The 16,143-nt window shown below is 40.3% G+C and overlaps 6 protein-coding genes across 6 annotated transcripts; 4 read left to right on the forward strand and 2 right to left on the reverse strand.

Moving 5' to 3' along the window:
• Nucleotides 1-2,568: 2,568 nt before the first annotated feature.
• Nucleotides 2,569-3,129, forward strand: EAF02_003678 (uncharacterized protein; the record flags this gene model as incomplete). Its single annotated transcript, XM_038899726.1, has 1 exon — nt 2,569-3,129. One exon carries the CDS (start codon nt 2,569-2,571, stop codon nt 3,127-3,129), a length of 561 nt encoding a protein of 186 aa, XP_038760653.1.
• A 412-nt stretch (nt 3,130-3,541) lies between these two features.
• On the reverse strand, nt 3,542-5,607 carry EAF02_003679 (uncharacterized protein; the record flags this gene model as incomplete). Its single annotated transcript, XM_038899727.1, has 3 exons — nt 3,542-4,441; nt 4,615-5,456; nt 5,511-5,607. The coding sequence occupies 3 exons, from the start codon at nt 5,605-5,607 to the stop codon at nt 3,542-3,544; spliced, it is 1,839 nt and encodes a 612-aa protein (XP_038760654.1).
• Nucleotides 5,608-5,978: 371 nt separating this feature from the next.
• Nucleotides 5,979-6,788, forward strand: EAF02_003680 (uncharacterized protein; the record flags this gene model as incomplete). Its single annotated transcript, XM_038899728.1, has 1 exon — nt 5,979-6,788. The coding sequence occupies one exon, from the start codon at nt 5,979-5,981 to the stop codon at nt 6,786-6,788; it is 810 nt and encodes a 269-aa protein (XP_038760655.1).
• Nucleotides 6,789-8,669: 1,881 nt separating this feature from the next.
• On the forward strand, nt 8,670-11,914 carry EAF02_003681 (uncharacterized protein; the record flags this gene model as incomplete). The annotated part of the gene is made up of 3 exons (XM_038899729.1): nt 8,670-8,916; nt 8,973-11,383; nt 11,444-11,914. The coding sequence occupies 3 exons, from the start codon at nt 8,670-8,672 to the stop codon at nt 11,912-11,914; spliced, it is 3,129 nt and encodes a 1,042-aa protein (XP_038760656.1).
• Nucleotides 11,915-12,426: 512 nt separating this feature from the next.
• Nucleotides 12,427-13,348, reverse strand: EAF02_003682 (uncharacterized protein; the record flags this gene model as incomplete). Its single annotated transcript, XM_038899730.1, has 3 exons — nt 12,427-12,641; nt 12,702-13,152; nt 13,274-13,348. 3 exons carry the CDS (start codon nt 13,346-13,348, stop codon nt 12,427-12,429), a joined length of 741 nt encoding a protein of 246 aa, XP_038760657.1.
• A 1,245-nt stretch (nt 13,349-14,593) lies between these two features.
• EAF02_003683 (uncharacterized protein) lies at nt 14,594-15,609 on the forward strand (the record flags this gene model as incomplete). The annotated part of the gene is made up of 2 exons (XM_038899731.1): nt 14,594-14,728; nt 14,761-15,609. 2 exons carry the CDS (start codon nt 14,594-14,596, stop codon nt 15,607-15,609), a joined length of 984 nt encoding a protein of 327 aa, XP_038760658.1.
• Nucleotides 15,610-16,143: the final 534 nt, after the last annotated feature.

A 16,143-nucleotide genomic window follows, 5' to 3' on the forward strand; every position in this document is an offset into this window, starting at 1 on the left:
TCAACAGGAGTGTTACTTGATACTATACAATATTCACAATACTCGCTATCCAGGAAAACAAACTCATCGCATCTACTATCTCCAACCCGCATTTCTTCAACTCCCCAATCTCCATTTACCTCTGCGAATGATAACAGAAGTAGCATCGGCACCGAAGAAACTCCATGCCGGACGATATTCTTCCTCTAAATCTCCATTTCCCATATCATTTAGCGAAATTTCACTAACCGATTTCCCTACTACGTGCACGTCCCTGCTATATGCACGATCTCGATCACCCTTTTTGAATAACTTTAAAAATTAATAACAATTCCAATTTATAAAATAAAGAGCTAGCAATTTAATTGATAAATAATAAAATACAATACTATCTAAAAATATAATAAAATCTTCAGATTTTGAATTTCGATAGAACTTGTAGTGTTCGCTCTCTACTAGATTGCAATATGATCTCTTCCTTTTTCCCTTTCAAATTATTAGTCTTTATAATATCAAAAAGCTTTATAATCTTTATTGATATTAGATTTATAGTAGAAAAAGCTTTGGGGAACTTTTTATTTTTTTTGATTAGAGATTTTATTGATTTTAAAGTCTTTTTAATCTTTTCTTTTATATTATATATAATCTGATAATTAATCTTCCTTTATAATATTCTTTCTTTCGTTTCAATCTCCTTTTATTTCTTTTTAGCTTTCTTTTTAGCTTTTATTTAAAACTTAGTTTCTTTTTCTTACTTTTTTTTAAATACTTTATCTTCTTGATATACTCTAGTTTTAATAATAACAAAAGGTAACTATAAAAACACACCATTCTTCTCTTCTCTAATAAGATTTAAATACTTTGAATAAACTCTTTTCCTTTTTTCAAACTTTAGAGTTTCTTTTAAACCTTTAAATCTATATTTCTGTATAGAAACTTCAGTTTCTAATATAATTGCAGTTTTAAAAAGCTTTAAAATGATCTTATAGATAGGAGTGCAATGAAATTCTAATTTCATTTTACATATCGCTTTTGATGTATATAATATAGTAAGAGTATTCCTATAAGTTTTAAATAATGTAGATAGTATAAGAAAAGCTTTCAAAGCAATATAATCGATTGTAAAACTTCTATTCATAGGATATATACTCGTTTTTTTGAAGAATCGTAAAATATTATACTTTGTATAAATAAGCTTTCAAGCCTTTTTAAATATACCCCAAAATATATATTTTGTTATATCAATAATCCTTTTGCTATTATATATCAAATTATTCAATAATGTATTGTAATTTATTAAAAGAGCATTAAAGGTTCCAATATCGAAAGGCTGTAATCGATATATAAAATAAAGAAAGAGAATTAAAATAATAATCTTTAATTTATTATATTTTAAAAGGAATTCTATATTAATATAATTAGAATAATTATCAATAATAAATAGATAATATCTTCCATCTGCTTTTTGATATATAACAAGGTCGAATATGTTTATAAGTTAATATAAACTAAAAGCATTCGATAATTACTTATTACTTGAAATTTCAAAATAGGCTTTATTCTTTTCCCCTATATCCTGAACCTATATATCTTATAGATCCCCTGAGTCTTCTTTATAAATAAGAGCAGAAGGGAGAGCTATTCCATTAGCATATATAGCTACCAATAGGATAATAAACTCTCTTAATCCATTTTGCCTAGCTTTTGTTACTCTGCCTCTATTATAAGTATTAGTACTCATTATCCTTTTTATAATTCTCCCTATATTGATTATAAAGCCCTTCTCATCCCAATTATATATATCTCTCAGCTATATATTGTATTTTATAATTACTTTTATTAACTAAATTAAAAAAAGAGAAATATTAACAAAAGCATTTTAGATAATAAAGATTAACAATAATAGAAAATAGCTTAAACCAGATTATAAAAGTAATCAAATATAACAATATTATCAACTTTCATATATAAATTATTAATATAACAGAGATATTGACTTTTAAGATATATTGAATGCTTTTTAATAAAATTGCTAGTTTAATTCTTTTTCACCTTTTTGCTTAGAATTTTTTTTGTAAGGTTTTTGATTATACAGCTTATAGAAAGAATAGATCTTTATATTAGTTTATTGATTTGATTAATTAAAATCTTCTCTTGATTACTAAAAAGTGTTTATTTCGTATCGAAGAGGAACTATTTTCTCGAGATAGTTTTATTTCTATATTGTTGGGAGAGTATGGATTAATCAATTTTAAAGAAATTAACTATCTAGATGTATTTAGAAGCTTGAACCCCTTTCGAATAATCTAATGCAAGTTTTATATAAGTTTCTAAAGGTATATCATTAATGTTTGAAGCCATAATATTGATATTTTCAAAGTCGTGCATATAGTAGGAACGTGTACATAGTGGGGAAATCGGTTATCTGACAAAGTAAGACTGCAAGGGTTATTGAAGTCCGCCCCACCAATCAATCAATACAAATACAACATCACCTCACCAAACTCTGATTTCCGACTCTAGATATCGATAAAAGCTACTATCAAACAGCACTCCCGCCAATTATTTACCCCACAACCCCCTCTCAAAATGTCCCGCTACTGGCCCCACCCCCCCTACGCCGAGGACCAACCTCACTCTGGACTAATCCTGTGGACCCACATCCTCACTCGCGCTCCCCCTACCGCCGCTTTCCTCACTCCCTTCATATCCGCCAGCACTCTTATCTACCGCAAACTCCCCTTACCCGCCTCCCTACTTCCCCGCTCCCAACCGTCTTCCTTTCCCTCCCAGCTCCTCAATCTCCGCTCCATGGGCACTAACACTCTCGGCGTCACTTCTCTCGTCACCCTCGCAACAATTGCCCTTATGTACGGGCGCACAGATATTGAATATCGAGATCGCAGTTGGCGGCTCTTAGAAAACAAAGGACAGATGGAATCTGACGATTGGATGTATGGTGGTATGATAGTTGGTGCTCTTTGGAAGTTCAAATCTGGGTCTCTGGTAGATTGGAGGGTGAGAGTTGGGAGTATCAGCGCAGGAAGCGCAATAGGGGTCCTGGGGTATTTAGGTTGGAGATATGGAGTCAAAGGGGGAAAATGGGATGAAGATGAAAGGAATCAGAGGACTGAGAGTACGAAATTATAATTTGCGATTCGGGCTTCAGGTTGCATGGCACGTGGGTTTAGGAGTTCGGCGGAAAGTAATTGGATATCACCCACTCTTTTTTATCTGTAGGTTCTTGTATATTACTACAACCCTTGAATTGACTGATACCCCATGTGAGTGTGTATATAAATTGATCAACAACCATCCCTCATCAGCGAACAGGTGATCAAGTTTCAAATGCTATACGCCATTTAGAATGCATTTTTACCCCCTCTTTACCCATTTATTCTGCTATTGTCCCAATTGCCTTCCGTCCCACCAACATACGCCCCTAAAAGAGAAAAAAACTCCAACCAGTGTAAAGAAGCGAGAATTTCCCATCTCAGACCTCCGGTCCTCATTTCCACCTTTCCCAGAACCCCAGCTCCTTAACCAATCCACCGAAAGAATGCTAATCGCCATCACTAAGCTCCATCGAATTGACTTCATTCACCACCACTTTGCTCCTTGACTTCCCCTTCCCTTTCGTTCTGCTTGGTCTCAAACCTGCCAAAACCTCATCTTTCCTCAATGATAATTCCCTCTCAATTTCATCTTCCTCATCATCAAAAATCCTACTTCCATTTATACCATGAATAGCCGTTTCCTCCAAGGCCTTATTAAGTAATTCGGTCGCAATAGCATCTTGAGGTGAAATAGCAAGTGCTTCGTGGAACATCAAAACAGCTTCAAAAGGTTTCCTCTGCTCCATTAATACCAAACCCTTTGCACAAAAAATAGCTGGATCTTTTCCGCCTTGCCGAAGTACCGCATCAAATTCTGCCAGAGCGGCATCCCATTGATGAAGACGTCGATATGCATGACCCAGATTTGAGCGAGTGGATATCCAAGCTTGTGGATCACTGTCAATCTCTTCAGCAATTTCGAGCGCTTTCCTTAATATCAAGACAGCATCTTCGAGTCGTTCTTGGTGATAGAATACTACTCCCATCTCGTTCAGTAGTAATGGATCGGTTTTACAGAGTTCATATGCAGTTTTCAAGAACTCATCGGCTAGAGTCATGTTGTTTAGCATGTGATTTTGCATGCCTAGAAATAGTTGAGGCAAGTGAGTGCCCATAAAAAGTCTTGCCGCTGTCGAATACGCTGAGATTGCTTGATCATGTTCTCCTTCTGCTGCGAAAGTATGGGCGAATCCAATCCAAGCAGGTCCAAAATGAGGATCCATCATACTGGCTTTACTGAAATAACGTCGAGCTTCAGCGACTTTGTTTATGGCCAAATAGTATATGCCTACGGCAAGCCAAGTACAGGGCTCTTCTGGATGATTATCCGCCAAATCGTGTGATACCTGTCAGTGAAAGTGTCAGCATTTATGGTGTGTCATAACTTTTTCTTAGAAATTCCTCGGAAAAGATTGAGCCGTCCTAGGTCCATCCCCAAAAGATGCGTCATTGGGAGTTATGAATAAGAAGTCGCGAAATCTAATTATGCTCTCAAAAAAAAGGAAGACCATGGACTTACGAGGAACAGAGCATTCTTCAGTTGTAATTCGTACAGACATGCTAAATGCAAAGGGTATATACTAAAATTGTATTTGTCTTCCTCGAGGATAGAATTTGTAATAGCTAGAGCATCCTTAAACCTGCATTGTGTAAAAAACAGATCCGCTTTAGATAATAAAAGATCTGGATTTGTAGCAAGGTTGTAATGTGTTGAGAGAGTTTCTGTTGCTGTTGTAAACGCTGCTGGGTTCTTGTATTTCGAAAGTCGAGTAGTATAAAGCATTTTTGTAAATTCGGCAGCTTCTTGAGAGGATGAAGTATCGTCCGTAACGGATATAGTATCAAAATCCAGGGATTCTAGAAATTGCCATTCCTCTTCTGGTGACATAAGACAATTCTTCATAAGCTGCTCGAATGCTTCGAAGCATTGTACATCTATTCGAACAGCATCTTTGTAACATTCTTTCGCTCTATCGAAAGCATTTTGTTTGGCATAGCAAAGTCCTCGTAGAAAGCACATTGCAGCTTCGAATTTGACATTTGCCGCTTCATCTTTTGCCATCTCATCTTGTCTATGCCGACTGCTCTGTGTCGTTGATCCATTTCGTGCATGGCCTCTCGTATGTTGTAACTTTTTTCTGTTGTGACCGGCCGTTGATATTAAATGTGTAGGATTCTTCTCGCCGAGTATACTCAAAGCCTCCTCGAATCTCGATTGTTTTATGAGACAATGGCCTGCAAGGTACCGGCAGGATGGATTTCGAGCTATTAAGTCTTGTTTGGTGAGGAAACTCTGAGCTCTTGTATAGTTTCCCGTGGAGAAATGCACTTGTGCAAGCCAAAAAGCATCTTTATCACTTTCTATAAGATGGTTAGAACCAACAAGTTACCAGAGGAGTATCTAAGGGGTGGTACTTGTTATAGCTAGCAATTTATCTCCAATAAATATTGCCGAGTCGTATTGGTGCTTATTCATAGCATCCTGCCGCCAATCTCTCAAGAATTTCTCCATATCTTATCGTAAATTGTACCCATACAATCAAATTCCAAGATTATTATGATCAATGTCAAAGGGTATCAATTACGAAGGGGTACAAAATTAGGTTTATTGTTTGTTTTCATAGCGAGGCAGTCGCGTGGGGTGACGCGAGGCTGAGGTCTTTATCAATGATTTTCACGAGGCCAGGCGATAGAGGCTTACATAATGTATATTGGACTGGGCTATCGATTTGATCCAGAACTTCGTCGCCTTGTCTCGTCTCTCACCTATCATCCATCATTGCATCGCCAACTCGGAATCGAAACCACCCTCATCCACTTTGAACAACTAAAACCTACCCTACTACGATAACAATCAGATTATTTACAGCAGCTTAATTCAAGATGTCCGAGCGAAAAGTTCTCACCAAATACTACCCACCCGATTTCGATCCTTCGAAGATTGTTAAGTCGCGCGCTCCCAAACAAGTTGGCCCGAAAGTACAGACAGTCCGTTTGATGGCACCATTTCCCATGAAATGTACGGCTTGTGGAGAATATATCTACAAAGGGCGGAAGTTCAACGCGCGCAAAGAAACTACGGAGGAGAAATACTTGGCTATCTCAATTTACAGGTTTTACATCAAATGTACAAGATGTTCTGGCGAAATTACTTTCAAGACGGATCCCAAAAACATGGATTATCAGTGCGAGCGTGGTGCGAAAAGAAACACCGAACCGTGGCGAGTGAATGGAGGTGGCCTTCAAGAAAGCGATGAAGAGAGACTGGATCGTCTGGAAAGAGAAGAACAAGAGCGAGATGCCATGCAAGAATTGGAGGATAAAACAGCAGAAGCAAAAACAGAAATGGCTGTTGCCGATGCATTGGATGAAATCCGCACAAGAAATGCAAGGAATGAACGGGTCGGAAAGGATGGCACTGAGGTCACTGTAACGCGAGAAAATGTTGACTCGGAACGAGAAAGACAGGAAAGAGAAGACGAAGAGGTTGCTCGAAGGGCGTTCATGAGGAGACAGGAGGCTATGGAAGAGATTATAGAGGATGATGCTGATGATGTCGGTGCAGGACCAGCACCAAAGATTACTAAAGAAGAGACATTAGCAATGCCACCTCCCAGCTTCAAACGAGTTGTAAAAAAGAAAAAAGATCATGCTGCTGCATTGGGGATCAAGAAGAAGCCTTCCCTGGTTTAAATGAAGACTTCGGCTGTGACGGCAGACGATAGAAATAATTCGATATTCTGTTAACATTCGAGGGGATTGATATGGCAAAGCGTTATGCTGGCACAAGATCATGTTTGTAAAATCAAAAACCATTCGTTCAAAATGCCACTGGAAATGTCAAAAGTGTTTAGACTAACTAAACGCAGATTGTCAACGGCTTTAGGGTTACTCCCGTGCATCCGTCTTACGCTTTGATGATCATATTACAGCAAAACCTCTCCATAAGGATCCCCCTACAAGGATAACCTCTCTATAAGGATATATTTTTCGGTCCCAAAAAAATTTAGGCCTAAAAAAGGCCTATATCCTTAAAACCCTTCCATTAGGATATCCTTATATTTTTCGGTCCTAGAATCACATGTATTCTTAATGGACTAATAGAATCATTAGGATTAGTTATTATATAATCGATATATTGAAATTTTATTCATTTTTTATGAAAATAATATTTTTTTCGGAATTGTTACGGAATATGTCCTGATCGGGACTAATCGGAAGCAGATTACTATTATGTTGGGATTAGTCGGATACCTCTATACAAGGATATCTCTATATATCCTTAAAAAAGTCTACAAAAACCAATATCCTTATAAAGAGGTTTTGCTGTACATCGATATAGCGCATGTTTCAGGGGTAACATTTGAATCATGCAAATTGCCGATATTTCCGCTCTGGGTCCGAAAGTCAATTACTTCTTCCGCTCACATTGATTATTCGTTGTTTTGCCTTTTCGATGCAGAAAAGATTCGAGTGCAAATATGGGGTCATCCGCATTGCATTTAAGACGAACCAATCTCGTATACGAATGACGTTGTCTAAACTTACTTTACTTTGTGAGAGGATAAGCATTTATTTATGATCATAGATGGAGGAAACGATGCTTCGTACTCAGTGCGCAAGATGTAACGACAGGACGATTCGTCAGTTAATTACATATCGTTCGAGGTATACGAAGCACTGAGCAGAATTTCAAGCATTCATGCAGGCAGGTGGGTTACGTCTGGTAGTTCAGTCCATCATATCTAGTAGATGTTTTACTCTCAGTCTCACCAATATATCAACGGGATTCTTTCGGCAATATCACGTGAAAGCCTACCAATCCTTTTTTTGGTAATGAACTCCTGATCCAGTTTGATCTGGATTCTCGTATTTTCTTCGATGGTTGACCCCCCATTTTGTGTGACAACGCCGATGTCCTTTTCTGATTGCCGGCGTCAGTACCCAAGAGCACTCCGCACTGTTTGCATGATTATCAAGGCGACCTTGTCTGTAAAGGCTTCGAGAAGCTTGTGTGGATTGAGAGAGGGTAGATCGGCAAATTTCCATTCACAAACCCCACATCTGATCTTTTGTATCATCACTTCAAGGCTGATGCTGGCTTCAATCGTAACGATGAGCTAATTAATCATCTTCATGGGCGGCACTTTTCTCCCGCGGTTCTTAGGAAAAGTTTGATGGACGCCACAGCCGTTATCAGTGAGGGCTTTTGTTGACTTTTGTATGGATCATATCGTAAGTTCCGACATACCCGCCAGGCGGATCGGAACACAATTAACTATCGAATACACTCCGATTTTGAGCATGTGTGGGTGGGTGTCAATGGAGGTGTGAGATATGTCGTCGTTCATTCATGAGATAGGTGAAAAGTCTCCAACTTATAGGGGGCTTTGGAGATATAAGTATCATCTCAATCCTGAGCATCAAAATCTTCCTTTTACTCCATCATCATTATCATTTTATTATCATCTTCTTACAGCTTTACGATAAACTTGAAATTCTTGCTTCCAATAATAATAAACCAAACAAATCTTCCTATTTATTACTTGACTTATTAAACACTATCACATAAACATGGGCTCTGTTCAAAGAGAAACTCCAGCTTACGGGCAGCGCTTACTACCAACCTTGGTTGACGAAAAGGCTGGAAGCGATCCTAATCGTATTATATATTCTTATGCGAAAACCACCAAAGCAGTAGATGGTTTCGTCGAAGTATCACAAAAGCGCCTCGCCAACGCGGTGAACAGAGCTGCTTGGTGGATTGAGAAGTTACTTGGAAAGGGCAAGAACTTCCCATCCGTAGGATATGTTGGTCCAGGTAAATCTAGAATATATATCCGATCACCTCAAAGTTATGTGCTAACTATTTCGAAGGGGATCTGAGATATCAAATCCTTGCCATAGCACTCGTCAAGGCTGGCTACAAGATCCTCCTCAATTCCCCAAGAAACAGTATCGAAGGACATCTCAATGTCATAAAACAATCCGAGTGCAACATTTGGTTACTACCTAGCCACAGCACTGGTAATATCCGTGAAGTCCTTAAGGTCCGTCCTATGACTGTTCTCGACTGTCCAGAACTCGACTTCTTCCTCGACGAAACACCAGTTCCACATTATGCCTACAATAAAACATGGGCAGAGGCATCTCAGGAGCCTACTCTTGTCTTGCACACATCTGGATCAACAGGTCTTCCTAAGCCTATTGTTGTTCGACACGCTTTAGGTGCGGTTCTTGACGCACAAAGGTTGGTGAAATGCGAAAATGAAGAAGCCCTTCAATCGGATTGGTGGAGAGGATCTAAGGCCTTTTCAAGTTTCCCAACTTTCCATGCTGCCGGTGTTTATATAAATCTTTTCAGCGCGTTGTTCCTCGACATTCACGTTGTGTTGGCATCACCATTAGCTCCAGTAACCCCCAGTTTGGTGGACGACATGATTGAGCATGCTGGCGTTGATGCTCTGATGCTTGCTCCATCAACAGTCGAAGAATTGGCATTCTCTTCCTCGAGTCTAGAGTTGATTCAAAAGAAGAACATCAAGTACATTTGCTTTGGCGGTGGACCAGTTGGACAAAAAGCTGGAGACATCCTCACAAAAATCACAATTCTTCAAAATCTGATTGGAAGCACAGAAGCTAGCCTTTTCGCACTCATTTGGCCAGGAAGAGACGATTGGAGATATTTCAAATTCCACACCGACAATGGTCTCAAATTTGTGGATAGAGGTGACGGTCTCTATGAAATGCTTGTTGTCCGAGATCCAAAGTTGGAAAAGTTACAAGGAATGTTTCATACTTTCCCCGAACTCAATGAAATTTCTACAAATGATTTATGTTCGAAACACCCCACAAAGCCGGACATGTGGCTCTATCGTGGCAGAGCAGATGATATCATTGTATTCTCAAACGGCGAGAAGCTGAATCCTGTCACAATGGAACAAACCATCAACGAACACGAATTAGTCCGCTCAGCAATCATTGTTGGTCAAGCTCGCTTCCAACCTGCCGTCATCATCGAGTTGATCAACCCGGTAGAAGTAACCGAAGACAATAAAAAGGACTTGATCTCTCGTATCCAACCTTTCATCGACGCTGCAAACAAAGGCTCACCAAGCCACGGTCAAATCAAAGATGGCTTTGTGATGTTTGCTAAACCCGAAAAGCCATTCTTGCGCGCTGGAAAGGGTACTGTTCAACGTGCAGCAACTATCAAACTTTACGAACCGGAAATTGAAGAGCTCTTCGCTAACACAGAAGGTGGTGATGATAGCGGTCTCGATACTAGTTCTTTAGAATCATTGACTTCTACATTGAAGGATTTAGTTGCCAAGATAGCTAGCGTTAATGAGCTTAGTGTCGATGAGGACGTCTTTGCAAGCGGATCATTCGATTCTTTACTCGTTTTCACTCTTTTGAGACAATTGCGATCAGCTTTAAAGAATGATAACGTTGAAACCGAGAAGTTGCAAGCTAGCACCATCTACAAAAATCCAACCGTCAAATCTCTCGCATCAGTTGTCTTCAAACTTGCTCATCCATTGGAAAACCGAGAAGATTCTTCCAAAACCGACTTCGATGAGAGACAAGCAATGTTTGAGAAATACGCGAAGGACTTGCCAACCAAGACTTCTGGTACCGCTGCTCAAGATTCAAATGCTAAGATTTCCGTCATCTTGACAGGAAGTACCGGATCTATGGGTAGTTACATGCTCGACGATTTAGTCGCCTTACCTCACATCTCCAGAGTCTATGCACTTAACCGAGCCGTCAATGGCGAGGAGAGACAAAGAGGAGCCAGCTCAAGCCATGGTCTCAACACTGATTTCAGCAAAGTTACATTCTATAAAACAGACATTTCGCAACCACGTTTCGGACTCGACCAGGAATCATATGATGAGTTGTTGAACAATACCACTCATATCATTCACAACCAATGGCAAGTAGACTTTAACTTAAGTCTTGCATCTTTCGAACCTCACATCCGAGGTGTACGAAACTTGATTGATTTCGCGGCCCAAAGCAAGAACAACGCTATTGTATCCTTCATTTCATCGATCGGTGTTACACAAGGAAAGAATTGGGAAAAGCCTGTTCCAGAACTTATCATTGATGATTGGAATGCAGCGGCTATGGGATATGGTTCTTCGAAACTTATCTCTGAGGTACTTTTGGCGGAAGCTAATAAAGTTGGTGGTGTACGCACGCAAGTACTTCGTGTTGGACAGGTATCTGGACCTGTGAGGAAAGAGAAGGGAAGATGGAATATCCAGGAATGGTTCCCTACTGTAAGTTTTCATGTCCCCTTTAAAGAGACAAAGAAGCAGAATCCTAATAAAACATCCTAGATCGTCTCAGCATCCCAATACATGAAAGCCGTCCCCACAACCATCGCAGCCATGAACCGTATCGACTGGGTCCCCGTCGATATCCTCTCCAACATAATCCTCGACCTAGCTGATCTCTCCAAACCCTCTTCCTCTTCCCCTTCCACCCAAACCGCCTTTTACCACCTCGTAAACCCCACTTCCATAACCTGGTCCACCATCTCCCCCATCCTCGCCTCCCAAATCGGCGCAGACTGCAAGATTGTCTCTTGGGAAGAATGGGTCGCCCTCCTCCGCAAATCCGCCGAGCGCGGAGAAATCGCTCAGAATCGGGGTATCAAACTCTTGGAATTTTACGAGGGGTCGGGCAAGGGAGCTCCGCTTGCGAATTTAGAGACGGAGAAGACAGTTGCCAAGAGTGAGACTTTGAGACAATTGGAGCCGGTTAATGGAAGCTGGATGGAGCTATGGATGAGACAGTGGGCTGCTTGAAATGATATAAGGTGATGTTTACATGGGTGGGGAGTTTGGAAATTATGGAAGGTAGCGGGGAATAGATTTCTTTTCTATTTTATTCGGGCATTGCGATGGCGCATTGAAAGATGGGGGTGCATGTATCAAGGTGGAGTTACTGGATGTAGTAAATTAGCCTTCTATTTCAACAAATTTATAACAATGGTTAAGACAAAAGATACGCCTATTGACAATAAGGTGCGATGAAAAGGTGACAAGCGATGAACTTTATAGGGAGGATAGAGCTAAGAAACTGGTATTTTCCAGTGCTTGATTATGCAATGAATGTGTATCAATCATTTGTCTGCAAACTCTAAATCTGTCCTTCCTGTGCTCCATTTTCAGTGCTGAAAAAAAGGGAAGGTGACCAGCTACCTTCTATGCAAAACCACAATTCTTCTACTAACAACGAAATGCTAGACACCCAATGCACCGACATTCAATCTTGTGCATTTTCCCAAATTCCAAACCAACCCAAGAATGATGATCATTTATCTGATAGTGCATTGGCACTTCGACCTCTCTCTTACTATTCTCTTCTTTTCCTCCAAAATCCATTCTTCCTCTCTCTTTTTATCCGCCAACTCCCTTAACTCCTTTCCCATATCCGTTTTGATGCCCCGCCCGCCAGTAGGATCTGGTTGATCAAGGAAATCATGAATCCCAATTTCGCTCTCGTTACTTTTCGCAGCCTTCGCATCAACTTCTAGATTCCTGGATTTAGTGAGATCTTCCCCTTCATGTCAAAGAGAGCGTGTTCACAAACCGGCATACTCCTCGCTTTCATCCGCCCAATTTCTCAATTTCTCTCTCCTGAAGAATTCGAAATCCCATTCTCCTTTCTCCAAAGCATCCAAATCTGTAAAGACATATGTTTGAGCTTCTTTCTCTTCTCCTGTTTCAACAGCTTCGGCCATGATTGCATTGACACCGTGTACATGTTCTTTATCCTTTGGAGTCAGGATCTTTACAGTGACTACTTTTCGCTCATATTGAGATCCTTCAAAGTAATCAAGATTGCGCATGTTGGAGGGCGTAAGACCGGTTACATAGGTACCACGGACAGTATGACCTGGTTCGGAGATTATGGCCGGATAGTCAGCGAATCTAACACGGTGTCGACAGTAGTCATGGAGAAGGGCGGGAGTGATGGTTAGAGAAGTAGAAGGATGATTGGAGGCACCGTAGATCACGCGGTAGAGAACTTCGGGGGCCATCTAATTGGGAAAAGAGTTAGTGATAGTAGAAGAACAGAGGGTGGAAAAAGTAGAGGAAGAGTAGAAGGCGGAGACCAAATAGCGAGTATGAGAATCAGAGAGAGAGAGAGGAGAGACTTACGAGAGTGCCGTAGAAGAATGCATTGTAAGTTTCGGGGAGGGTTGGCTCGGTCATCTCTGTGTTTCCTGCTGCCATTGATATCAAACTTGTGTATGTAGAAATGGTAAGCCTCCTCTTGATATTGCCTATCAACTTCCTTCCCAGTAGAGTGAATGTGGAGAGTTCAAGACGAAGATAAGTGACAGAGATGCGACGATGGAAAGAATGACAAGAAGAACCAAAAAAATCTTTCAATATCCTACCAAACTTATAGAAAAAACTTAACTCAGCTGCCTCATGTTAACGAAGTCATACTTTATGCAATCATTCTTTGTATGGAGGGTAATATCTACGCGCCGATGATTAGAGAGGTCTCTCGGTGTGTTACTCACTGATAAAGAAAGATAAGGAACTTGTATTAGTCATCGCAGATATGACAGCTTTCGCTAATCCTTTCAGAGACTAGCTCGACTAGGTAGGTAACTAGACATATTTTACGATCAACGGTTTATCATTGATCCATATCAATGCATTTTCATCTTCATCATGAGTACAAACGATATTGAGCATTATCTAAAACTAAAAATACTCTGATTCTGTCCTATCTCTTTGTTGTTCTAACATTCTAGATCTTCACCGGTTTCATCAAGGAACAAATACCAGAATCATCAAGTGATGATCAATTTACCTATTTTGCGCTGAGAATTTGCTAGGAAAGAACTAGAGAGCTCTGGAGTCACGTCAAACGTTGAGCTAAAGTCTTAGTTGGCCATCACTTCTCTATTTCCTTCCCTTTTCGCCATTCTTTAGTTTTTCAAAGACTTTTGAGAGTTATTCACTTGATAGTTGGATAGATGTCGTTATTTTAAGCAAGATCGTCCCATGCTAGTATCCTACTATAAGAGTTTTGATAGGAGAATAAAGAATTGATCTCGTGACCACTCTACTAATTATGAAGCTACATCAATCTTAGTTTTCAATAGTAAATAGTTCACTGGAAGTATGGCTAAAATTTAAGGACGTGACGTTATGACAAGTGTTTGATCCTTTCCCCCCCCCAAAGCAAAATATACATATATAAAGTCTTGTCTACGTACATGCTTAACTCTTCTTTCTTTTCATACACAAACTCTTACGCACACACACCAGGACAGTCAAACTCCGAGATGTTGTTATCAAACCTCATCAGTGCGACTGGCCTTGCAGTCCTCGCGGGCCCAAGTCATGCAGTTGCTTCCCATAATTCATTTCCTTCCAATCAAGCTTCAATCGAATTTTCTGAAGAGAATCAAATGCTTTTTGGTCATTATCAAACCATAACTCACCTTTTGAGCAATCTTCATGGAAGAATCGGCATCAACGATTGACGCCACAATAAATTTTCAACTTAGTAGACAAGAGCCACATTATATCGACCCTGAAGACCTCAAACTCGTACCAGTACATGATCTCGAGGAATATAACGAGGCTAATTGGGTAAGAATCAATGACAAGAGATCGTTTTGCAGTGTGGAAGTGTCAATACTATGAATACTGGAGAAGATTGGGCTCTTATGCAACGCTGCACCAATGAAGAAGTTGCTATTCGTCGATTGATGGCCACCTTCAATGACGAAGGCCATGAATTTGTTGTGTCAATCCCTGTCCTTAAAAATGCATCTACAACCCGCGAAGGCACCTACCGATGTATCAAAGATTCATGTCCAAAAGGTCCATTGGCACTTGCGACTCCTACCTCCGCAGCAACAATTTTAAACGGCGCAGTTACTGCATCGCCCATTCGCGATATTTTCGGACAGCCGACTGCAAAAGAGAGTGGTAGTGGTCTCCAAAAACCGACTGAGACTGCATCACAGACTAGCGACCATCTCCAGGCGCAGATTACACCACAAATTGGAAGCGTCACAAAATCGACAACTCTTATGACTATTACGCGTGCTTCGAACCTAGAAGATTTTTCTCCAAAATCTCCAATCGAAAACGAAGTTATCCACGCACCAACCAAACAGCTTCCAGAGCCTGAAGACCTACCAGCTGGTCGTTGGCTCGCCAAGAGAAAAGAAGATCCCTACATCACCGTTCCAAGACCCGAGTGCGTTCCTCCACCAGATGATTTCACCTTGTCGGGGAAGATCAGAACCGTCAGCCGCAATCCACGCAAGACTAGGTATACCACTTATGAATACTGGGGTTATACTTCGACTGCGATTATCCCTCCTGATCCTAACCGCCCGCCACCACTGCCATCTATTATATATCCAACTTGGGTAACAAATTCATTTTCCAAACATGGTCTTGCCGCAAAGTTTGGATGGATTATTTCAACATGGATTATTTTCGGAAGAGGGATATTGTAGAGAGAGTTTTGGGGGACTTGCAAGTTGCTGCTCGTAGGTAATAGGAAGATGTGGGTTAAGAGGAGTACTTGGGAAGAGGATTCGGAAATGGATTCACAAAGGCATCTCTTTGGGTGTCAATGGATTAAGAGAATAAGATTTGTTAAGGGACTTGGGTGGAGTTAGGATCTGGATGTAGGTCCATCTGCAAAAGCCTGCAAAGTAATGTAGTACCCGGGTTACAAGTGTACATACGTCTGACTTTTATAGATAGATAGAATAATTCCACAAGTCTGCTGTTTCAAGTTGCTAGCACTTTGATGCAGTATGAAATTATATAATAATAAATAGTGGCTAGTCTGACAGAATGTTTGTGACACTTCCTGTTATAACAATTCATCGAATCCTCGACAACAAAACATCGATCAACGCTCAATAGTATTATACAGGAAAGGTACCACCATCTTAGCGTGACTTTGAAGAATTCTTTGGCGAATCCTTTGATCAACAACAATCACGGCTTATCTGTAACCTGTGAGCTGCATGTCTTGCAGA

The sequence above is a fragment of the Botrytis sinoallii genome, assembly GCF_014898435.1.
Source record: "Botrytis sinoallii strain Bc 23 chromosome Unknown BSIN_005, whole genome shotgun sequence".
Lineage (NCBI taxonomy): Eukaryota > Fungi > Ascomycota > Leotiomycetes > Helotiales > Sclerotiniaceae > Botrytis > Botrytis sinoallii.